Genomic DNA, 26,154 nt, shown 5'->3' with positions numbered 1-26,154 from the left:
CCCTCCCATTGATGTGCCAACAGCAGTCAAGGCTCAGCTACAACAGGAGGGTGCACGGAGCTCACATGGGGGGTGCACCTGGAGCAGAGCTTGCGTGCTGGGAAGCTGTGCCACTGTACTACTGCATAAGGCCACACCACCAAGACAGGGAGACATAGCAGCTCGACTCAATGCAAAGAAACAAACACAGGGAGGCTGCCCAAGTGAGACAAAAAAACACGCAACAAGTGAAAGAACAGAACAAAACTCCAGCAAAGGAACTAAACTAAATGGAGATAAGCAATCTAGCAGGTGCAGAGTTCAAAACAATGGTTATAAGGATGCTCAAGAAACTTGGGGGAAGAGTAGATGAACTCAGTGAGAACTTCAACAAACAGGACACATAAAAATGGAAATAGAAAACATAAAGAACCAGTCAGAAATGAAGAATACAACACTGAAATGAAGAATATATTAGTGGGAACAAACAAAAAAGCTGGTGTGCCCTGGCCGGTTTGGCTCAGCGGTTAGAGCATCAGCCTGCGGTCCCGAGAGACCCGGGTTCGGTTCCCGCTAAGGGCATGTACCTTGGTTGCAGTTTGTCCCCGGCCCTGGTTGGTCGTGCGGGTGGCAGCCACTCGATGTGTCCCTTTTGCATCGATGTTTCTCTCTCTCTCTCTCTCTCTCTCCCTCCTACTCTATCTGAACAAAAAATGTCCTCGGGTGAGGATAAAAAATAAAATAAACAAAAAATAAACAAAAAAGCTGGTGTAACAATACTTACACCAGAAAAAATATATACATTAAAACACAGGCTGTAACAAGAGACAAAGAAATACCCAGCAATTCCACTTCTGGGTATTTATCCAAAGAAATCCAAAACAGCAACTCAAAAAGACATGCATCCATATATCTATTGAAGCATTATTTATAGTAGCCAAGATATAGGAGAAACCTGTGTCCATCAATAGATGAATAGATAAAGAAGAGGTGTATATATACAATGGAATATGACTCAGCCATGAAAAAGAATGAAATCTTGCTGTCTGCTGTAACATGGATGGGCCTAGAGGGTATTGTGCTGAATGAAATAAGGCAAACAGAAAAAGACAAATGCCAGATGATTTCACTTCCATGTGGAATCTAAAAAACAAAATAAATCAACAAGCGGAACAGAAACAGACTCATAGATACAGAGAACATTTTGATGGTTGCCAGATGGGATCAGGGTTGGGAGGATGGGTGTTTTAGGTGAAGGGATTGAGAAGTACAAATTAGTTGTTACAGAATAGTCATGGGGATGTAAAGTACAGCATAAGAAATATAGTTAATAATATTCTAATAACTATAGTGTCAGATGGGTACTATATTTATCAGGGGATCACTTCATAAGTTATATAAATGTCTAATCACTGGGTTGTACACCTGAAACTCATATAATATTGCATGTCAACTCTAATTGAAAAATTATTTTAAAAAATTACTGAACCTCTGTCCTTCTGTTTCCTTGTCTGTACAATGGACTAGTATTTACCTCAGCCAATGGTATTCCAAGCCTTTTGAATCAGAAACTTGCTCAGCTCCTGGGGTGGTATTCCAGCTACAGCAATGCAAGGTTCTATCACCCATGAAATGGGGCTTGTATAGTGGAATCCTGGTTCCCATTCCCTAGAACATGGCAGGACACAGCCTGCTTCTGCCACCCCTGCCTTTGAGGGAGACAGTTCTGGTCTGTAAGACTGGCTTTGGCTTTTCTTGAGTGGGGTGACTGTACTTTGGTACCACATGACACACCATTCTGCTGACTGGTCAAGGATAGGAACTTGACCAAGGGCCAACAACCATTGGCCAATTAGTAACCTATGAAAGGATTTGGTATGAAAAACAGTATCCAACCAGGCAGGATGGGGAGGCCCAACTTTTGAAAAGCCTATCTGATTATTTAGCTTGGTAATTACAACCAGGAAATATAAAAAGATTCCACTGATTGTTAGTGGGAGGACATAGAAAAGATTACTGTGGTGGGTAGAACAATGTCCACACCCTAGTCCCTGGAACCTCTGAATAGGTTACCTTACATAGAAAAGGGGACTCTGAAGCTGGGATTAAAGGTATGGGCCTTGAGACTTCCGGTCAAGATGGCGGGTAGGTAAACGCGGTATCGCGTCCTCCCACAACCACATCAAAGTTACAACTAAACTACAGAACAACCATCATTCAAAACTGCCTGAAATCAAGCTGAATGGAAGTCCTACAACTATGGAATTTAAAAAAGCAGCTACATCCAGACTGGTAGGAGGGGCGGCGGCGAGACGGGCTGGTCCCACACCCCCGTGTGGCGGATAGAAATCAGGAGGCTTCCGCGGCTGGGAAGGTCCTTCCTGAGGACTGAGGGGTCCCCGTCCCACACCAGGTGCCCTGCTCAGGGTTCCAGTGCCAGGAAGAGAATCCCCATAACTTCTGGCTGGAAAAACCAGCAGGAACTGAGGCTCAGGGAGGCTGAAGCGGCTGGAGCCCCAGGCAGCTCCCTAAAGGGCCCACGCACGGACTTATCGGACTCTCTCCCTCTGAGCTCGGAGGGGAGGCCGCTCGAGGGGCGCCAGAGACACACAGGGAAGAACTGAGCTGTTTGGCACTGGAGCGAGGGCTGGAGAGGGGGCTTCCTCGGGGACAAACGTGCTGTAAGAGGCCTTGGTTCCTTTGGTGAGCCCTTCCCGGGGGCGGCAGACAGAAGCCATATCTGGGACTCCAGCAACCTGGCTCACACTGGTAGCCCCGCCCTGCTGACTCCCTGAGGCCCCGCCCCACACAACTTTCAAGCGCACCCAAGTTGTTGCCACTTGCTTAACCATAGGATTGGCCGGTCTTGGATCCTGCTTCAGGTTTTTCCTAAATTCTTTCAAACGAGCAGCATCGGGTCTCAGCGAGCCCCATACCTCTCATTAAGTAATACACAGAAACAAACACAGGGAGGCAGCCAAAATGAGGATACAAAGAAACAGGTCCCAAATGAAAGAACAGAACAAAACCCCAAGAAAAGAACTAAGCGAAAGGGAGATAAGCAACCTAACAGATACTGAGTTCAAAATACTGCTTATAAGGATGCTCAATGAACTTAGTGAGAACTTCAGTGAACTTAGGGAGGGCCTCAAGAGCATAAAAAAGGACCAGTTAGAAATCATGGATACACAGTTGGAATTGAAGGAGGCATTAACTGAAATAAAGAATAATTTACACAGCTTCAATAATAGGGTACGTAAATCCAAGGAGCAAACCATCGATTTGGAATATAAGGAAGCAGAAAATCCCCAATCAGAACAGCAAAAAGAAAAAAGAATCCAAAAAAATGAGGATAGTGTAAGGAGCCTCTGGGACAACTTCAAGCGTGCCAACATTCGCATCTTGGGGGTGCCAGAAGGAGAAGAGAGAGAACAAGAAATCAAAAACCTGTTTGAAACAATAATGGCAGAAAACTTTCCTAACTTGGTGAAGGAAACAGACATACAAGTCCAGGAAGCACAGAGAGTCCCAAACAAGATGAACCCCAAGAGGCCCACACCAAGACACATCATCATCAAAATGCAAAAGGTTCAAGACAAAGAGAGAATCTTAAAAGCAGCAAGAGAAAGGCAGCTAGTTACCTACAAGGGAGTTCCCATTAGGCTGTCAGCTGATTTCTCAAAAGAAACTTTGCAGGCCAAAAGGGAGTGGCAAGAAATATTCAGAGTGATGAAAACCAAGAACCTACAACCAAAATTACTCTATCCTGCAAAGCTGTCATTTAGAATCGATGGACATATAAAGAGTTCCCCAGACAAGAAAAAGTTAAAGGAGTTCATCACTACCAAACCGTTATTATATGAAATGATGAAGGGTCTTTTTGAAAAAAAAGATAAAATGTATGAACAAACAAAATGGCAATGAATACATATCTATCAACAATGGAATCTACAAACAAAATGAACAGGTAGAACAGAAACATTCTCATAGATACAGAGAACATTTTGTTGGTTGCCAGTTGGGAAGGGGGTTGGGGGAATGGGTGAAAAAGGTGAAGGGATTAAGAAGCACAAATTCATTGCTAGACTGACAAACCTCAAAGGGAAAGGGGTGGGGGTGGGGGGTGGGAAGAAATAAACCAAAGAACTTATATGCATAACCAATGGACACAGACAATAGTGTGGGAAAAGGTGGGAGGGGGGCGGGAGTGGGGAGGAGGGGGTCAATGGGGGAAAAATGTGAAACATATGTAAAACATTTTACATCCAACAATAAAGATTTGAAAAAAAAAAATAATAATAATAATAAAAAAAAGGTATGGGCCTTGAGATGGAGAGAATAGCCTAATTACCCAGACAGGCCCAATTTAATCACCTGGGTCCTTTAATCAGAGAGCTCTCCCCAGATGCAGAGAAAGAAGACGTGACTGCAGAATGGTCAGGGAGATGCAATGATGCTGTATTTGAAGGAAAGGGACCATGGGCCAAGGAAGGGGAATGATCTCTAGAAGGTGACAAAGTCACTCTGACCAGTTTTTCTCAGTGGTTGGAGCATCAGCCCAAGGACCAAAAGGTCATGGGTTTGATTTCTGGTCAAGGGCACATACCTGGATTGCAGGTTCCACCCCCAGCCCTGGTGAGGGTCGTGAGGGAGGCAACCAATCAATGTGTCTCTCACATTGATGATTCTGTCTCTCTATTTCTCCCTCTCTCCCTTCCATTCTATCTAAAAATCAATGAAAAAATATCCTTGGGTAAGGATTTAAAAAAAAAAAAGGTGATGTCCAGATTCCAAAATGGTGGCACAGTGAATGGAAGCTACACAGACCATCTCCCAGGATAAAACTGGAATTACAACTAAAATAAAGACAAATTATCAGGAAAAAAAAACAACAAAAAAGCAGCTGGAGAGGACCCATATAACCAGGAACAGAGAAAGGAACTAAATCAAGCCTGGTAGGAACTGCAGAGGCACGAAAGGGTAGGCTGGGAGCCAATGAACAGCAGCTGTTTTAGCTGTGAACAGCTCCCTTGGGGTTCAAATCCCAAGCTGGATACACAGCGCAGAGGGCCAGAAAGAGCACTAAATTAGCTACAGCACTCACCTTGGGCACCGGCAGAGGGACAGAGGGAGAGCAGACTGGACTGGAACTGTGTGGGGAGACTCGGGATTTGGAAGACAGTGGAAGTTTTGTGCTGAATCACTCTTTAATAGGACAGTAGGCATATTACTCAAAGAGTCCCAAAGCCCAGGGTGAAGCAACCTCCTCAGGAATTTAACACCACCCAGACAGGCCAGAGTAATGCAAACTGAGACTCATTAACAGCCAGCAAGCATCTGCCCAACCCATTGGAAATCCTCTTACCCTGAACGCCTGAGGGATTTTTTCATTCAGTTGAGGGCTGAATGCACAACAAAAGAAACAACCATCAAAATGGAAAGGGAACCCACTGTATGGGAGAGCATAATTGCCATCAGATAAGGGGTTAATTTCCAAAATATATAGAGTACTCATACAACTCAACAAAAGAAAGACAAAGAACCCATTTGAAAAATGGGCAAAGGACCTAAATACACCTCTCCATATAGGATGCACAAATGGCCAAGAAACATATAAAAAAATGCTCAACGTCACGAATCATCAGAGAGATGCAAATTTAATGACTATGAGGTATCACCTCACACCTGTCAGAATGACCGCCATCAACAAATCATCAAACAACAAGTGTTGGCGAGGGTGTGGAGAAAAGGGGACTCTAGTGCACTGCTGGTGGGAATGCAGACTGGTGCAGCCACTATGGAAATCAATATGGTGTTTTCTCAAAAAATTAAGAATTGAACTGCCATTTGATCCAGTGATCCCACTGCCAGAAATATATCCTAAGAACCCTGAAACACCAATCAGAAAGAATACATACATGTACCCCTGTGTTCATAGCAGCACTATTTACAATAGCTAAGATCTGGAAAGAGCCCAAGTGTCCATTAATAGAAGAGTGGATAAAAAAGCTATGGTACATATACACAATGGAGTACTATGATGCTGTAAGAAAGAAAGATCTCTTATCTTTTGAGATGACATGGAGGGACCTGGAGAGTATTATGCTAAGTGAAATAAGCCAATCAGAAAAAGACAAAAGCATATGGTCTCAGTCATTTGTGGAATATAATGAACAATACAAGCTGATGAACAAAATAGACCCAGAGCCATAGAAGTAGGGTACAGGCGGACAAACCTCAGAATAGGGGAATTGGGGGGAGGAAAGAGATAAACCACAGAACTTCTATGCATGTATGTGTAACCAAAGGACATAGACAACAATGCTAGGAGTCGGGGGATTAGAAGGAATGTGTCAAGGGGGGGGGGGGAGGGAGAAAAGAGATATATCTGTAACAAAAGAATTAATATTAATAATTTAAAAAGGTGACAAAGTCAGTGAAATGAATTCAACCCCTAGAGCCCCAAAATAAGGATTGCAGCCCTGTCAACACTTTTGTTTTAACAGTGAGACGAGTTTAGACTTCTGCCCCCAGAACTGTAAGGCAATACATTTGTGTTGTTCAAAGCCACTAAGTCTGTGGTCTTTTGTTACAGTGGCAACAGAAGACTAATACAATACCCTAGCACAGGCATTTAGAATGCAGCACTAAAGGGCCCTGACCCAGCCTTGGGAGGGCACCAAAAAGTGCTTCCTTGGGTCTCAATGGGCCTGAACTTTGAGAGTTGCATTTCTTGAAATAGTTAGGATCTGAATTCAGTGTTAAAGCTGAAAATCTCTGTGTCAAAGTTACCCTAAACTCTTTAAAGAGATATCATCTGGAATGTGTAATTTCAGTGTCATAAGACACACAATGACTGAGCATAGGAAGGAAGGCAGCTGGAGGGAACAGCACACACCACTCCACCCCGTGCTCGCTCGGGGGCACAAGGTCAGACTGGAATAGAAAGCGGAAATGGTCTTCTTATCTTTCTTCCTTTTTATCTTAAGTTTTCCCCACAAACATAACTGTTTGACTTTATAGGGATAAAATGTGAGTTCGAAGTGCCTCTCCCAGGATGAGTATGGCTCGTCTTCCTGTGCCATGAGCATCCCCACGCCTCAGACAGCCTGTCTGGCCGGGTCTGTTCCTGGCACCTGGCACCTGGCAGAGCCCAGTGAAGTCCTATTGGCGCATAAGATCCAAGACTCTGACTTGATTCTGCCAGATGTGTCTTCTAGGATAAGACTTCTCAAAAGATGGTCAAGCCTCCTGAGGTCACGTGGAACAGTGAAGACAAGCTGTGGCTTTCTCATGTTCCATTTTCTGGTTTGCTTCATTTTTCTGATACAAGGTTAAGGAGTGGTATAAATAGTAACCCAGATGGATATGGGAGGGGTGAGAAGGTTGCTTGGCCAACCCTGCCAGATGTCCAGATGAATTTTTTTATGAATTATAGTTCATTATCTAGAAAAATCTCCCTGTTTTTGTAGCACACTTAGACTGAAGTAATTTAGAGTTTGGAGGCTGAAATCCTGCTTAGAAATGTATTGAGTCATTTTCACTCATGACACATGTGACGTTAACAAAGGAGGTGGATCCAAGATGGTGGCAGTAGGTGGAAGCTACACCTCCTCCAGCCACCAAGCTGGATTCACAGCTAAATTGTAGAGCAATCAACCTGAATAATCACTGAAGGACAGCTGAACAGAAGCCCTTTAACCACAAATTTACAGAAGCCACATAGAGACTATAAAGAAGGGCAGAGACACAGAAAGGGCTGGCCCTGCACCCATGTGTGGTGGTTGAAAATCCAGAGGCATATCTTGGCTGCAAAAGTCCCCCTGAAGAGCATAGGATCTAAACTCCACCCTAGGATCCCCAACCCAGGGGCATCAGGGCCAGGACGAGGAGCCCGCATAGCGTCTAGCAGTGAAAACCAGTGGGAACTCTGTCCTCCTGAATGAGGAGAGAGTCTGCTAGAAACCCAGGTACTCTCTTAAAGGGCCAATGCACAGGGTCTTGCTCTTGGACACTCCAGAATAAGGAAGGTGACTCCAGGCCTATGGGATTCATACAGAGATCTGGGTGGTTCCGTCCCGCAGGGGGATCGGAGTGCTGTGCAGAGCTGGGACCTTCCGAGTGCTTCTCCCTGAGAGGCTCTTGGGGACTCAGATGAGTGCTGGGTTGTGCAGCTCTAGTGTGGGGATGGTGACATCCTCACCCACCTGAGAGCACAGCTGGTGCCACTTCCTCAGTGAGATACTCACCTCACCTGTCCTTCTGACTCCCAGTGGCCCCACCCTGTTAAGCTTGTTCCTGCAGAAGGGCCATCTGGTGGCACCCAATCTGAAGCTGCAGTGTGCTCCTTCTGGGGGAGCAAGGGTAGTAGACTTGGGAAGAGAATAGGGGTGACTTTCTCCCCACTAAATGCCTGACTGTGCTGCCCCCAAGCAAAAGACCCACTTGCCCTGTCCTCCTGACCCCAGGTGTCCTGCCCTGTTGAGCTTGTGCCTTACAGAAGAGACTGCAGGTTGCAGCCAGCCTGGGCCAAGCTCCAGATTTCCTGAAGGCTCTCCAGGAAGACCAGGCAACCTCAGCTGGAAAGCTGACAGGTGGAGGCAGACCTTGGGATGCCCTGGGCCTTTTGGTAATCTGCCCACAACTCACAGCTGGAGAAAGCTGATCCTTGTACACAGCTTGGCCCTCCCATGCACTCCCAGGACAAGTACAGGTAGCCACAAATAACCAATTGTGTCATAGCTCTAGATATGTAGCCCAAGGGCAGTTACAGGCAGCGTCTGATATTGATCTGCATTGGAAACCTTTCCAAGTGGACCCAGAACCAACACAATCAGTGGTGGGCTTCAGATCACACCAGAATTCGATCCAACTGGCCACACAAGTGGCACACCAAATGAGAGACTGTGGAAGGCACCGGGTCTTATTGGGAACAACTCTACCTCGGGGGGGCAGCTCCCAGACAGGGGCCAATACACTGTGACTGAGGTTATCCTCATAATCAGCCAGACTGAGGCTTAACCCCACCCACAGACAGGCTAATAGCATTGAAGACTAAACTACAACAGGAGGGAGCACATAACTCACACAAGAGACATTTCTGGAGCACCTAGCTCAGGTGATTGGGAAGATTGCACCACTGAGCCATATAAGACATCTACAACAAAAAACCACCATAACAAGTTTAGGAGTCCTAGCAGATTTACCTAACAAAAAGAGAAAAGCACAAAAAGGCAGAAAAATGGGAAGACAAAGAAACATTAAAGAACAAATTAAAGAACAAGAGAAATCCCCAGAAAAATAATTAAGTATAATGGAAGCAACCAAAATACCAGATGCAGAGTTCAAAATAATGGTTATAAGGATACTCAAAAACCTCTCTCACATCGATGTTTCTCTCTCTCTCTTCCTCCCTCTCTCCCTTTTGCTCTATCTGAAGATAAATGCAAAAAATGTCCTTGGGTGAGGATTACAATAAATAAATAAATAAATAAAATAAAATAAAGAGAAAGAGAAAAAAAGTATTTTTAAATCCTCACCTGAGGACACTTTTGCATTCATCTTCAGATAGAGTGAGAGGGAGAGAGGGAGGAAGAGAAAGAGAGAAACATCGATGTGAAAGAGACACATCAACTGGCTGCCACCCACATGACCCCAACCGGGGTCGGGGCAAACTGCAGCTGAGGTATGTGCCTGGAACCAAACAGGAACCAAACCTGAGACTCTCTGGACTGCCAGGCAATGCTCTAATTGCTGAGCCAAACCGGCCAGGGTAATAAAGAGAAAATCTTAAGAGCAGTAAGACAGTTAATTACCTACAAGGGAACTCCCATAAGGCAGTCACCTGTTTTCTCAACAGAAACACTTCAGGCCAGATAGAATTGGCATAAAATATTCAAAATGATAAAAACCAAGGACCTACAACCAAAACTACTCTAACTAGCAAGGCTATAACTCAAAATTGAAGGAGAAATAAAGAGCTTTTCAGACAAAAAATAGGAGCCCTGGCTGGTTTGGCTCAGCGGTTGGAGCGTTGGCCTGCAGACCAGAGTCCAAGGTTCAGTTCCCGCTAGGGGCACATACCAAAAAAAAAAAAAAGGAGTTTATTACCACAAAACCAGTATTACAAGAAATGTTAAAGGGTTTGCTTGAAACAGAAAGAAGAGAGAAACATAAGTATAAAGAATAAAATGGCAAAAAATAAGTACCTATCAATAATTCTTTATTTTCTTTATTGATTTTAGAGAAAGAGGAAGGGAGAGGAAGAGAGAGATAGAAACATTGATGAAAGAGAACATCAATTTACAGTCTCCTGCATGCCCCCCACTGGGGATTTGGCCCTTAACCTATGAATGTGCCCTGACCAGGAATCAAACCAGCAAACTCTTGGTGCATGGGTCAATGCTCAGCCACCGAGCCACACTGGCCAGGCTCCATAATTAATTTAAATGTGAACAGATTAAATGCTCTAATCAAAAGACATAAGGTAGCTGAATAGGTAAGAAAACAAGACCCATATATATGCTGTCTACAAGAGACCTATGTCAGAACAAAAGATACACAAAGACCAAAAGTAAAGAGATGGGAAAACATATTTGATGCAAATGGAAATGGAAAAAAAATGCTGGGGTAGCAATACTTATATCAGACAAAATAGATTTTAAAACAAAGGCTATAACAAGAGACAAAAAAGGACATTATATAATGTTAAAGGGAAAAATCCAACAAAAGGATATAACCCTTGTAAACATATATGCACCCAACATAGAGCACCTAAATATATAAAGCAGATCTTGATGGACATAAAGGGAGAGAGCAACAGTAATACAGTCATAGTAGGGGATTTTAATACCCCATTGACCTCAATGGATAGATCTTCCAGACCAAAAAAGAAAAAAAAAATCAACCAGGAAAAAGTGACATTAAATTACACATTAGACCAGATGGATTTAATTGATATGTTCAGAGCATTTCACCCCAAAGTAGCAGAATACATATTCTTTTCAAGTGCACATGGACCATTTTCCTGATAGACAAGTTAGGACACAAAACACATCTTAATACATTTAAGAAGACTGAAATCATATCAAGCATCTTCTTCAACCACAACAGTATGAAACTAGAAATCAATTATATGAAAAAAAAATCTGAAAAACACACAAACTTATGGAGGCTAAATAACATGTTACTAAACAATGATTGTGTCAACAATGAGATAAGGAAGAAATAAAAAGTTATCTTGAGACAAATGAAAATGAACACGAACACACACCAACCCAAAATCTATAAAACACAGCAAAATCAGTCCTAAGAGAGAATCTCATAGAAATACAGGCCTGCTTCAAAAAGCAAGAAAAACCTCAAATAATCTAACCTTACACCTAAAAGAACTAGAAAAAGAATAATAAAGCCCAAAGTAAGCAGAAGGAAGGAAATAATAAAGATTAAAGACAGAGATTTTTAAAAGAAGTACAAAAAGTAGCCCTGGCCGGTTTGCCTCAGTGGTTAGAGCATTGGCCTGCAGTCCAGAGAGACTCGGGTTCGGTTCCCGCTAAGAGCACGTACCTCAGTTGCAGTTTGTCCCTGGCCCTGGTTGGGTCGTGCGGGAGGCAGCCACTCGATGTGTCCTTTTCATGTCGATGTCTCTCTCTCTCTCTCTCTCTCTCCCTCTCTCTCCCTCCCACTCTAGTTGAACAAAAAATGGAAAAATGTCCTCAGGTAAGGATTAAAGAAAAAAAAAGTACAAAAAAACCAAGAGCTGGTACTTTGCAAAGATAAACCAGATTGAGAACTCTTTACTAGAGAAAAAAAAGAGAGAGAGAACCCAAATAAATAAAATCAGATATGAAAGAGGAGATACAACAACTGATATAACAAAAATACAAAGGGTTATAAAAAAAGTATTATGAACAACTATATGCCAACAAATTGGATGAGCTGGGTGAAATAGATAAATTCCTAGAAACATACTATCATCTAAAACAAAATCAGGAAGAATCAGAAAATTTGAATAGACCATATACAAGTAATGAAAAAAATCAAAGCAGTAGTCACAAAACTCCCACCCAGCAAACAAAAGTCCTGGATTTGATGGTTTCACAGGCCAATTTTACCAAACATTTGAAGTAGAACTAACACCTATCTTCCTCTATTCCGAAACATTCAAGAGGAGGGAAGACTCCAGAGCTCATTTTATGAGGCCACATGTTCTAATTCCAAAACCAGATAAAGACACTGCAAAGGAAGGAAATTATAGGAGAATATCCCTGATAATATAGATGCTAACATCCTCAACAAAATATTAACAAATGGATCCAGCAATACATTAAAGATCATATACCATGATCAAGTGGGATTTATTCTAGGGATGCAAGGTTGGTACAATACCTGGAAATCAATAAATGTGATATACCATATAAACAAAATGAAACACAAAAAATCATATAATCATATCAACAGGTGCAGAAAAAACATTTGATAAAATCCAGCACCCATTTATGATAAAAAAAAAAACAAACTGTTAGGAAAGTGGAAATAGAACATATCTCAATGTAATATAGGTTGTATATGACAAACTCACAGCCAACATCATATTCAATGGGCAAAAACTACAAGTGTTGCTCTCAAGATTGGGTAAAAACAGCCCTGGCCAGTTTGCCTCAGAGGTTAGAGTGACGGCCTGTGGTCCAGAGAGACCCGGGTTCAGTTCCCGCTAAGGACACGTACCTCAGTTGCAGTTTGTCCCCGGCCCTGGTTGGGTCATTAAGGAGGCAGCCACTCGATGTGTCCCTTTCACGTTGATGTTTCTCTCTCTCTCTCTCTCTCTCTCTCTCTCTCTCTCTCTCCCTCTCTCACACTTCCTCTCTCTCCTTCCCACTCTATCTGAACAAAAAATGGAAAAATGTCCTCGGTGAGGATAAAAAAAAAAAAAAAAATTGGGTAAAGACAGGGATATCCGCTTTCACCACTCTTATTCAACTACCAATGGAAGTCTTAGCCACAGCAATCAGACAAGAAGAAATAAAAGGCATCCAAATTGGAAAGGAGGAAGTGAAACTGTCATTATTTGCAGATGACATGACACTGCATATAGAGAATCTTAAAGACTCCACCAAAAAAAAAACAAAAAACTGCTAAAACTGATTAATTCAATAAAGTAGCAGGACACAAAATTAATATTCAGAAATTGATGGCATTTTTATACACCAGTAATAAACTGTCAGGAAGAGAAACTAAGAAAACAACCCCATTTAAAATTGAAACAAAAAAATAAGGTACCTAGGAATAAATTTAACCAAGGAGGTAAAAGACCTGAACTGAGAAAATTATGACACTGAAGAAAGAAACTGAGGAAGCTACAAATCAGTGGAAGCATATACCATGTTCATGGGATGGAAGAATTAACACCATTAAAATGTCCATACTACCCAAAGCAGTCTATTGATTCAATGCAATTCCTATCAAAATACCAATGGTGTATTTTACAGAACTAGAACTAATTCCAAAAATTTATATTGAACCAGAAAAGATCCCAAAGAACATTTGCAAACTTGAGAAAGAACGAAGTTGCAGATATCATGCTACCTGATATCAAACTACACTACAAGACTACAGTAATCAAAACGGCATGGTTCTGGCATAAACAGACATATAGATCAATGGAACAGAATACAGAACCCAGAAATAAGCCCACACCTTTACATTCAATTAATATTTGACAAAGGAGGCAAAAACAAAAAATGGGGTAAAGACAGTCCTATTTAAGAAATCGTGTTAGGAAAATTGGAGAGATATATGCAAAAAAAACAAAACTAGATCTCCTTTTTACCCCATCTATAAGAATAAAGTTGAAATGCATTAAAGATTTAAATGTTAGACTTGGAACCATAAAAATCCTAGAAGATAACATAGGTAGAACATAGGTCATAAAATCTCAAACATTTCTCATAGTAACATTTTTTTCTGATATATCTTCTTGGTCAAGGGCAAAACAGGAAAAAAATAAACAAATGGGACTACATCAAATTTAAAAGTTTTGCACAGCAAAGGAAAGCATCAACGAAAGGAAAAGATAACCCACTGAATGGGAGAACATATTAACTAATGATACATCTGGTAAGGGCTTAATATCCAAAATTTATAAAGAACTTATATAATGCAACATCGAAAAAAACAAACAATCCAATTAAAAAATGGGCAAAAGCCCTGAATAGACAATTCTCTAAAGAGGACATACATATTGTCAATAGATATATGAAGATGCTCAACCTCACTAATCACCAGAGAAATGCAAATTAAAACCACAATGAGACAGCACCTCACACCTGTCAGAATGGCTATCATCAGTAAATCAACAAGTGCTGGCAAGGATGTGGAGAAAAGGGAGCCCCCATGCACTGTTGTGGGAATGCAGACTGATTTAGCCAATGTGGAAAGCACCATGGAGTTTCCTCAAAAAATTAAAAACGGAACTGCCTCATGACCCAGTGATTCCACTTCTGGAAATATATCTGAAGAAACCCAAAGCACTAATTTGAAAGAATATATGTACCCCTATGCTCATTGCAGTATTATTTACAATAGCCAAGATTTGGAGGCCGCCCAAGTGCCCATCAGTAGATGAGTGGATAAAAAAAGCTGTGGTACATGTACACAATGGAATACTACTTGGTAAGAAGGAAATCTTACCTTTTGTGACAGCATCGATGAACCTGGAAAATATTATGCCAAGTAATATAAGCCAGAGAAAGACAAATATCACATGATCTCACATGTGGAATGTAATGAACAACATAAACAAATAAAATAGAAACAGGCTCATAGAAGCAGACTGACAGCTGTCAGAGGGAAGGGAGTTTGGGGGCTGAGGGAAAAAGGTGTAGGATTGGGGGAAAACCCAACAACTCATAGACACAGACAACAGTGTGGTGACCAGAGGGCAGGGGGTGGCCTGGAGTTGCTAGTCCTTCGTGGCAGCTCAGAGCCACTACCCACAGACCTGGGGACCTGCAGAAGGCACAGTGCATCACGCACCATTGGGAATCTCTTGCCTGGTCCGACTCAACACTTATGGGCCGTGACTACATAGAACACGAATGTCTGGAGACCTGCTTCACTCCGATGGGTCCAGGCCTCCCTGATGGGCCCCAGCGAGGATGAAATTTACAAGTGCAGAGACAGTGGCCGTGTGTCCACATGCACATGTGCAGACTGAGCAGCTGTACATGGCTGCAGGTTATCAGACGTTGAACCAGCAAAACCTGTTGTCTCCTGGGCACAGCGCCCCCACTTGACAGCTCACTGAGGAGAGTGGGGTGGGGGTGCGGGGCAGCGTCTTGGATCAATGTGGTAGGCTCTTGAGACTACTGTTCCGAGAAGATACAAAGTTCCTGAGAAGAAAAAGACCAGTGACAGTGGTGCCTGCCTGGAGGGAGCAGGAAGTGAGGATTAAGTGGCAGCCTCCTTTTTCCCCTCCCGGTTGCCTAGGACACCAGTGAGCGTGGCCTCCACATGACACCCAGGCAGCCACACATCACCTGATGAGCAAGCACATCCTTCTGGGGCCAGGACACACTGGCACCCCGCTGCCAGAATTCCCAGGAACTCGGCCTCTGTAACCTTGGCACGGCCCCTCCTGCTGAACACTGCAGTGTGTGGGCTCCAGGCCCTCAGTGAGCACACAGTGGGGGCTTCTGTCTGCACCCCTGCAGCACCCTGCCCGGCCCGGAGGCAGCTTTTCCTGAGGCTGCAGGGGCTGTGAATGGAGGAGGCTGCGGAGCCCACAGGACGCAGTCCTCCCGTCGTTTCCAGCAATGCCAGCCAGAATGCCAGCCGAGAGCAGCTGCAGTGGGATACATGCCCCACAAGGAGGGGCACGGCTTGAGAACTTGGCACTTGGAGGAAATAGTAACAAATGTCACTGGGAAAAATTAATCAGGCGGAAATAAAATATATTTATTAGAAACATTACAGTCATACATCACACACTTTCATGTTACGAGTTAGCTCCAGCTGTTGGCACTGCGCCCCGAGAATGCCCGGTACCACCTGGTGTGCTGCGCAAAGACAAGGCTACAGGTGTGCCAACTGCATCCAACTGATGTGGTTAAGTTGGGGAGCCGCTCAGGACGTCGCAGCAGACTAACCCGGGTCAGAGAGGTGAAACGCCAGGAACTTGGGTGACTGAGATATTAAAAATACTTTTAAAAAGGTGGCTGGGTTACATCATTTACTGCATGTCCTTAGTAGTTCATCTCCACACGGCTCGGTTTGGGAAGGGGAAGAGCCACGCTGGATTTGGCGAAGGGTATTCACAGACCCGAATGCTCTCCACACTCCAGGGAACGCCTGCCCTGCCCCCCACGGGGGAGTGGGCGGGTCAGAGAGTCCTGCTGATGCTTCTGTGGGGAAGAGTGTGCCGCAGACATTTGTCACTGCAAGGTGACTAATTACTTTGCAAAGTGTATTTTGTGTAACACCTGCGCATCTACTTTGGACAGTCTCAACAAAAGCTACAGAACAACAGAATGAAGAAGGAATACCAAAGGCTCACATCATTTCTGCAGTGAGAAGGGACCAAGACGGAGTGTGGATTTGCCCAGTTCCTCAGAATGCCCACCAGCGAGACGGCAAGGCAGTATCACAGATCAATTCAAGTTCAAGTCCATGAGACAACTCGATGCAGAGACCATGCAATTCTATGTCTTTTAAAAATGTTACTTTTCTGGGTCTTGCATTTTGCATGTCTTTTATCTAAAAATAATACATTAAAAACAGATCTGCAGAACCACCAATTACTTTTAAATTGTTTAGTGGCTGAAGGAAGATGGGAAGAACACAGATATTGTAGCCTTTGTAAACCTCAGGGCAGAAAATGAAATGCTACAACTTGCTGATGCTGCCTTGTTTTCTGTTGGTCAATATTCCACATTCATCTTGTGCTCTGAGCTCTCCAATTAGAGATGGATGTAGCTCTGGCCAGTGTGACTCAGTGGTGAGATCGAGCCCATGTGCCAAAGGGTCATGGGTTTGGTTCCTGGTCAAGGGCATGTGCCCAGGTTGCAGGTTCAATCCCTGGCCCCAGTCAGGGTGCATGAGAGAAGCAACCAATCAATGTCTCTCACATTGATGTTTCTCTCCTCTTCTCTCCCTCTCTTCCACTCTAAAAAAAAAAAATCAATGAAAAAAACATCCTCAGGTGAGGATTAGCAACAACAAAGATGGATCTAAAAACCCCCCTCTGTGGCCTGGCCTGGTTTGGGACAGCTTCTCCCCAGACTCTGCAGTGCAGGGAGGCCTGACCTGGCACCTCAGCTGCCTTCAGCCCCCGTCCCAGGACCCAGCAGGGCCAGGCCTGCCTCACACCACCTGTGTTTGTCTTAACAGGCCACATGCTTCCTCTGCGTGAATGCCCACCAGCTGCCCCTCCACAAGGTGGTCTGGAGGGTGGGGCCAAGCCCAGCCTCTCCCAGGACAGGGCTGGGCCTGGAGGCTCGAGGCCCGAGTGGGAACAGGGCCGCCATCATTAGAGATGTCCTCCAAGCAATGACAGCAGTGCTGTCACTGTTAGCGACTAGTGGTAAGAAGGACCTTCTGTCTGATGGCACTAACAGAGCTGATGAATTCACCTGATTTCCTTATGTGAACTGCACCCCATTTGCTATGTAATATGTATTTGTTTGCCCGCCAAGAACACCAAGGAACCACCAGGTGGTACTTGCTCAGAGCACTTCCGAGGTGAATGGGGCCACTCTGCTGTCACTTAGGGTGACTGCAGACTAGTAGAGAAACGGAATCTTCCTTTGTTCAAGGACAAACAGAGCCCTCTGCCCACCCTTGAGGGCTTCCTTTCGCTCTGCAAACATATAAGGCCTGATGAAGAACTAAACGCTGAACAAATCTGAATTCGAAATGTTGTTTAAATTTGTTGTCTGCCCTGTACCCCAAGAAGTACACGTCTTCAGCCCGCTTCGCTGCACGGGTACCCGAAGGCCCAGCGCCGCCCTTTCACGAGTGGTCTGTCAATGCCGCACATGGGGCGAGTGTCTGGGTGTGAATGGAGGACGGTGGAGGAGGAAACAGTCACTGCGCTGTCCTTGTGCACGCGGGCCTGCTGAGCACAGACGGCGGAGGGTGGCCGTGCCGCCCGAGTGCACACTCCCACCTGGGGCCCCCCCACAGGGACAGAGAAGCAAACTACCCAGGGGCTCCTACGTCCCACATATTCACCTTCCGGCCACAGAATCAGTGAGTGACAGCGAGGTCAAGTTCTGGGAACTACGCCTGTGTCCCCACAGGCAGGGTCCGTGTGTTTCCAGGCTGCCTAAGGGCAAATGTTTGTCTTTTGCTGGGTGTTTTTTGGAGGGGGCGATGGGTAGAAAGGGCAAAGTTTGGACAAAGGCCAACGCCAAGCCTACTGGTGCGGAAGTGCCATCTGCGATGAGTCTCAGGGCGGCTCAAGTGTGGTTACACAGGGTGACTGGGGATGTCGTCCTGGGGTCTCAGGTCTGGAAGGAGGGAGGCCCCTGGGAAAGCAAAACTTCCCCCAAGTTAGTCCAAACGTGTCTAGATCCAAGGTGGGTGCATGGTGGAACCCAGCTCTGTCTCTCATTTGGTGTGGGTCCCCCCCGGCTTGAGCCCCCTCTGAAATTCAGCCGGCCAAGCCGTGGACAGGCAGAGCAGGGCCTGTGGAAAGTGACCAGGTGCTTCCAGGACAAACGTCAGGTGGGCGGCCGCTGGGTCCTCCGGGCTTAGGTCTCGAAGTACTTGTATATCTGGGCCACGTACTGCATCACGCTCTGCCAGTCGGGCCGGTCTGTGTGCAGCATGGCGCTGAGCTCCTGCGGGAGAAAGGAAGAGGTCACGGGGGCACAGACCCTCCCACGAGGGGCTCGGGCCCGGGCAGGGCTGTGCCCACCAGAAACCCTCCACATAGGGGACACAAGGGCAGCAACACCAAGACAGTGGGAAGGGGATGAGTTTACAGAAAAGTGTTTTCTTCCTATTTATTCAGGAGATACCAATCCCTTTTAAAAAACATTAGACATGACCTCCCACCCTGTTCATCTCTTAACAGCGTGACAGCATTAAAGAACAGTGTGAAAGGAGACAGTCCCCACAGTTCCACGATCACACAGATTTCCACGTCTCTAAGTTACGTGACTCCCACACATGCGTCCACGCTGTGGACACACTACTGTGTGCTCCCAGCGGCACGGGTCGCCGGCTGCCACCTCAGTGAGCGCACGGTCCGAGGGGCTGCTGGCCCGCAGTTGGCATGCTGCTGTGTTCACGTCAGCTGACAGGCTCTGCAGTGAGCATCTGCGTGGTTCTGTTTCCTTCTGTTGCATTAGTGCCTTAAGATACATTCCTAAGAACGGGACTACCTCAAAATCCGTGAACCAGCTTAAAATGCAACCATTTGTTTCACCAGAATTCAATGTTACCATTCAGCGGTTTTTGGTTACCGCCCTTCCCCCACCGTGGCAGGCGGAGGGTAGAGGCCAGAAAGCGCCGGGCAGCAGGGCTGGTCTTTTCCTGAAATAAAATCGCGTGGAACTAATATGCAGGCTTAGCAAGGATACAGTCAGTTGCTTTCCTATATACTCAACAACGGACAACTGAAATCTGTAACCAACAAACCATTTAAAAGGAGGAGAAGAAAAAGAAAGAGAAGAACAAGAACAGTATAAATCTAAGAACACCTGTGCAGGATCTGTCTGCAGAAAACTACAAGCCACTGATGAAATAAATGAACAATCTAAATAATGAAGACGTATTTCACGTTTATGGACCGGAAGACTGAGCAGCGTTAATACGCCACTTCTTCCCAATCTGATCTATAGCTATACCACAACCCCAATCAAAATCCCAACAAGCTTTTTTGGTCGATATCAACAAACTGAGTCTAAAGGCAAAGGTACTAGAACAGCCAAAGCAATTCTGAAAAGGATAAAGTTGTAAGACTCAATTTCATGATTTATAAAGCTATATTAATCAAGAGAGTGTGGTATTAGCACAGAAACAGACACTTAGGTCATGCTATTTGTATTTTAACACAATAAAAAAAAATTGGGGGAAAAAGAGAGCGAAGCCTTCTCACCCTTGAGCGCTCACAGTCTTGGGGGAGGATGGAGATAAGCTCTAGTCAGATAAATAGTCAGATAAATTACAACACAACATGGCACGGAGCATGCAGCTGTGAGTAACTGCCCAGCTGCCCAGCTGCCGGGGGTCAGTGAGGGGTGGAGCCCAGGCACTGGAGCAGCCAGCCCCACCGCCCAGCTGTGCCCTCCTTTCCTGGAACAGGTGCCCCAGTGCTCCACCTGTAAGGAACTTCTGTCTCACAGGCCTTCTGGGAAGGCCCAGTGAGTCAGTTCATGAAAACATCTGGCACATGGTCAGCCTGAATGAACTCTTTAAGTACCTGTTATAAAGTTTACACTACAGAGCAGGCTCAGTTATGCCCTCAGGATCATTTTGATATTCTCACAACATCCTGAGTTGTAAACACCTCCCTCCACAGGTGGTCTGAAGAACTTGATCTGTGTGTTCAGAACTGTTCTGGTGGACACACTGGTCTACTCAGTCACCGACACCGCACGGATCTGTGACCCAGCATGGGAGTGAGCCCTTGGTAGGTCACATCAACCCTGGAGGACACGCCTCTGGCGGTTTCTGTCCTCTCCCCGTTCTCCCCACGTGTCATGTGACGGGCTGGCGCCCTGGATTCCACTGTGGCTGAAGAGGAGTGAATGCCTGCTGAAATGTGGGGAACTCTGTACAGTTTTCACTTTTAAAAACCCTCATCCTTACTAATACGCTACACCCAGAAACCTATATTTATTTGAATATATGAACGTAAGTGAATATTTTCCTGACTAATTGAACAACAGGACTTGATCAAAAGTTTGGGATTATTATTGCTGCCAATTCTGATTGGATGTATTTTAAAAGCATCATGAACAATTTATTATATTATTTTTCAATCCACATCAAGATACTGAAATGCAAATTTAATAATATAGGAAGTATTTATTTTGTTGATGACATAAACTGGCTAAATTGCTCACAAACATTCCTAAATGCTTTTGAGATTAATTATGCTTCTCAGTAGCTGCTCACAGACATCTATAAAAATAAAATTGCTGGCTCTGACAATTAGGTCAGCAAGACGATCTCATCCCAGCTTTCACTAACTTCTCAAGCACATTAGATGAAAAATAGAAAAAAATGTTAAACTAAAATGAAGCAAATATTAACTGTGACACAATAAAAATGTATTCTTGTACATAATATATTCTTCTACCAAGTTCTCATTCTATTTTTGATTCCTTATGTAAATTATCAGTAGTTACTTGCTTAGAGTTTCAGAGGGAAGATAAATCAGGTTCCTGTTTCTCCATTCTGGCCGGAGGTGTGAGTCTCCTCATTCCTTTTGTTGTTGTTGTTAACCCTCATCCGAGGATATTGTTTCATTGATTTTTAGAGAGGGTGGGGGGAGAAACATTGATGTGAGAGAGAGAGAGACACATAGACTGATTGCTCCCACGCGACCCTGACCAGGGCCGGGGATTGAATGTATGTGGGTTATACGTGCCCTTGAGAAATTGAACCACTGAACCAAACTGGCCAGGGCTCCTCATTACTTTTTAAATTCTCTAAACTCGGATATACATGACAGGGATATCTGTTTCTTAAAGGTTTAGTAGAATGTGGGTTTTGTGTCTGTGTGTATGACCACATTTTAAACAATTCATTCAACTTAGTTAATGGTTTAAATTCTATTTATTTTTGAGTAAGTTTTGGAGATATATTTATATTTAATATTTGAAATATATTTATATTTCTTTAGAAAACTGTCCATTCTGTTTCAAACATCTTGGTGAACACTGTTCCTAGCACCAATTTTTCTGTAACAGTGGTACTTAAACTTTTTCATTTCTCAGATTCCCTACCTCCTCTGAGGGTGGCAGAAGTGTGTCTCGCTGTTATTTCAACTTACATTTTCCGGATCACTAATGAGACTGGACATCTTTTAAATGGTTCCCCAGCCATCTGTGAGTTGCCTATTCTAGCCTTTGACAATTTTCTACGAGATAGTCTTTTTAAAATTATTGGCTAGTAGAAATTATTTATAGATGATCTGTCTTTACTTTGCTGTTTCTGCAGTTTAGTTATGATTTGCCTGAGTGAATATTTTGTTTTATTTATCCTGTTTGAGATTCATTAAGAATCTGCAGTCTTTCATTGTTCTGGAAAAATTTCAGGCACTATTTCTTCACACGCTGTCTCTACCCCTCTGTCTCACCTCCTCTTCTGGAGCTCCCGCTGTTGGGGCATGGCCAGTCTGACTGTATCTTCCATGTCTCTTAAGGTCGTTAAGTTCTGTGATAAATACTATCAGCTGGTTAACCTAACAATCATTCCCAACCTCTTTCTCTCTTGCAGGCTTCCTACGAAAGAGGCTTGAAAACATTATATGCTCACTTTGTCAAACTCCCTTGTAGCTGGAGTGACCATGTAACAGAGTAATGCCAATGAGCTGGAGGGACTCTGGGAAGTCTTTTGAGTCCCTTATCAAAGGGGAAAGATGTGAGGCACTTGTTCTATCCCTTCCCCCTCCTCCCTGCCCTGCAGGTGCAGTGATATCTAGAGCTTGGAGGCCACATTCAGCCGCAGAACAAGTAATCAAGTAGAGGAGAAAAAGCCAACAGATTAGACGTGGTGAACTACAGATAGAGAAGAGGCACTTTGGGTCCTTGATTTCAATATTGAGCAGTGCCTGAAACTATTGGATTTCTTCTTCTTTTTAAAATAACATCTTTATGGTTTAAGCAATGGTTAGTTACGTTAGAAAGAGGGTGGAGAGAGGAGAAACGTCAATCAGTTTCCACCTGCATGCACCCCAACCGGGGATCGAACCTGAAACCTGGGTATATATGTGTCCTGACCAGGAACTGAACCCACCACCTTTTGGTGTATAGATGATACTCCAACCCACTGAGCAACCTGGCCAGAGTTAGTGTCCATTTTTAAAATTTCTGTTTTATGTTCTGGGTAATTTCCTTACATCTATTTTCCAGTTGAGTAGTTCTCTCTTCTTCCACATCTAACCAGTTTTTCAAGCCAACTGATGTTTTTAATTCCAAATATTCATTTCTATAAGTTTTATTTGTTTTTCCAAATCTTTTTTTTTTTTTTATAATAATGTGCTCCTTCCTTATAACTTCCATTTCTTTGATCTCTTTAATATGTTTAAACATAGTATTTTGTAGTCTCTTTCTTACTATTTTCTCAAATTCTTGGTAGATTGCCTTCTTGTTTGTTATATCTGCTGACAATAGATCTTTTATTTTTTTAGTGTTTTGTAATCTTGTCTTGTGAGTATATTTCCAGCAACCATTGTACTACTAACCAAGGAGCTTCCTGAACCACAGATAGTATAAATTAGAGGCTTCTTTCAATACAGATATTACAAATTTGAACTCCAAACCTCAGCCGGCTGTTTTCTTACAGGAGGTATCCCCCCTTTTTTGGCCACAAAAAATCCAATGGGAATAATAAACTTCCTTATCACTTCCTGGACTGGAAGGTGGAGTTTTTATTTCCTTTCTCACTAAGAAGAGCAGCACTTTGTGAGACTTAGTTTTGTGTAGGGGTCTCAGTACTAACGCTTTGTTTATGGGAGCTCAGGGCCTCATCTCTTGTTCCTGTGTGGGTATGAAATAATGCCCATTAGGTTCTCATTATTACAAGCCCTCCACCACTACCCTAGCCCCATCCCTGGGGGTTGTCACAGTGTGAGCTCATGGCTTTGGTTTTTATTTTTCTTTTAATTTCTGGCATCTGGTTATTTCCCATTCTTTCTTCAGAGCTCAGCTATGTATGGACATTAAAAATCACATTTGCATTCAGATCTCTAGGTGACTTGAACAAGAGGGCTTTAATGATAATTCAGCTCACTGTGTTTTTAGAACTGAAGTATATCCATAATGAATCTTAACTGAAAAAACTAAATCATTTGTGGTCTGACCAACTGGATAATTTTATATGAGAGGTCGTCAGTAACACATCTTCAACAAATGGATTCCTATGTTCTATAAGAAATTGTTAGTAGATGGTATAAAGTTCTTCCTCATATAATTTGACTAAAGTATAACAAGGATACAAAACAGGATACTCACCAGGCTGGGTTTAATGCCTACACTTCCGGCTGCTTCAAATGCCAACAAGAGATTCCTTTTCTACGGTAAAAAGACAAAAAGACTAAAATTATCAACTAAAAATATATAGCTTTTGCTAAGAAAGAACACTAACTGACACTCCCATATAGAAAGTCTATAAAACACTTAAAAATTAAAGTCAAATATGCAAACAATGGTCTCAGTATATGAAAAAAAAACAGACAAGTGACACTTGTCAATAAAAATGACATTCCTGCCCTGGCCAGTTTGGCTCAGCAGTTAAAGCGTCGGCCTGTGGTCCAGAGAGACCCAGGTTCGGTTCCCGCTAAGGGCACGTACCTCGGTTGCAGTTTATCCCCGGCCTTGGTTGGGTCGTGCGGGAGGCAGCCACTTGATGTGTCCCTTTCATGTCGATGTTTCTCTCTCTCTTGCTCTCTCTCTCTCTCCCTCCCACTCTATCTGAACAAAAAATGGAAAAATGTCCTCGGGTGACATTTTTATCCTTAGCCGAGGATTAAGAAAAAAAAAGTGACATTACTGACTGACTCCTGACTATTAAAGATACATTTTTGTTAATTGTTGTTTTTTACTTTGTGTAGATATATGACATACACTTCTGTTGTGTACCAACAATTATTTGTTTAATCATGGTGCTGTATCAAAAAATTGTCAAAGTAATATGTGCACATACTTAGATATAATCCAGTGAAAAAAACTGTCCCTTCCCCCAAACCTGGGTCCTTGGGAGGACCACTTTTAATCTCTCTGGTTCTTCTGGTAATTCCCTGCATAGCTATCATCACACCACTGATTCTTGATTTCTCAACTATCCCCTACTGACTATCTACTCATTTCTTCCCAGAATAAATGAGGACTCAGGTCTCATGCACCTCTCTCTTCTTCTCTTCATAGCCATATGGCTAATATTAGTTCTTTTATTAGTTATGTTTGTGACTTTAAATAATATCCTTGTATCTCCATTTCTTGTTCCATCAATTAAGGACAGTACTTCCTGGTTCCACTTTAGTATGATAAGAAGTTCCCTTCATCTTTTCTACATCTTGTCAAGTTTTACTTTTAAATTATTAAAACGTGTAACATCACTTCCTCTTCTATAACCACTCTAAAGTCTTCTGTCCTCTCTTAATAGGATAGTTCTGAAAACCATAAACAGCATTTAATAGTAGTGCACTACAATCACACTTCCTTCTCCATAGTTCATGATGCTGTGTCACTAAAAACATTTTTTCAGAATAATTTTCCTCTTGGTGACTCAGCGATATCACTGTTTCATGAAGTTCTTCAGCCCCAGAGTCCTGCAGAACCTTCTGTCAATTTCTGCACAATGCCCCTCTTCCACTAGACTGTTCGTAGAGTTCTTCTTAGGAAAGGATGTGGGAGAGATACATTTCCTGGAAGCATTCATACATGAAAATCTCTCTTTTGTACTGTCACACTTGGTCAACAACTTTAGATGGAAAATAATTTCCTCTAGAATTTTAAAGGTACTGCTCCATAATCATTTATCTATAATTTGTTGCTTCTTTTTGAGATTCTTTCTGGTTGTTCTCTGATGTTTCTTCATCTGGACACATTTAAGAATCATTTGGTCATGCCTCCTCCCCTCCATAATTTATTTGAAAGTCACTAGGATTATCTTAAGTTAGTAAATTAAGTATAATTTCTGTTCACATTCATGTCTTATGTTCCTCAGTAAATTCTGTAATTTTATCCATTCTCCCACTGCTCTGCGGCTTCTACCCTCTGTCCTTGCCTGCATACCTAGTGCCGGAAGGTAAGGGGTCTGTCCCAACACTGCAGCAAGCTCTCTGCTCTCGGTACCAGGTCACGGAAAAGCACTACGACAGGACCACGCATGTGTTCTAGTCTGCGGCTGAAGTCTTGCAAAGCTGTTCTGTAGTCAGCGTGCCCAAGCCACCAGCCTTCTTCCTCCAAATTAAGGGAAATTAATGGGCCTGAACTGGAAACC

General features: G+C 43.5%; 1 protein-coding gene across 4 annotated transcripts in view; it reads right to left on the bottom strand.

Moving 5' to 3' along the window:
* Positions 1-18,713: 18,713 nt before the first annotated feature.
* SPECC1 (sperm antigen with calponin homology and coiled-coil domains 1) overlaps positions 18,714-26,154 on the bottom strand; it is a 219,695-nt gene continuing 212,254 nt past the window's right edge. For all 4 annotated transcript variants that reach the window (XM_036278342.1, XM_036278344.1, XM_036278343.1 and 1 more), the window contains 2 exons: positions 24,165-24,224; positions 18,714-18,818 (listed from right to left, as the gene is read on the bottom strand). In XM_036278342.1, coding sequence (XP_036134235.1) covers positions 18,729-18,818; positions 24,165-24,224 — 150 coding nt within the window. In that variant the 3' untranslated portion in view covers positions 18,714-18,728. The remainder of the gene's footprint in view (positions 18,819-24,164; positions 24,225-26,154) is intronic.

This window comes from Molossus molossus, unplaced genomic scaffold (genome assembly GCF_014108415.1).
Source record: "Molossus molossus isolate mMolMol1 unplaced genomic scaffold, mMolMol1.p scaffold_m16_p_27, whole genome shotgun sequence".
Taxonomy (NCBI): domain Eukaryota; kingdom Metazoa; phylum Chordata; class Mammalia; order Chiroptera; family Molossidae; genus Molossus; species Molossus molossus.
Note: the sequence above shows the minus strand (reverse complement) of the source record. Positions and strands in the feature narration are given on the sequence as shown.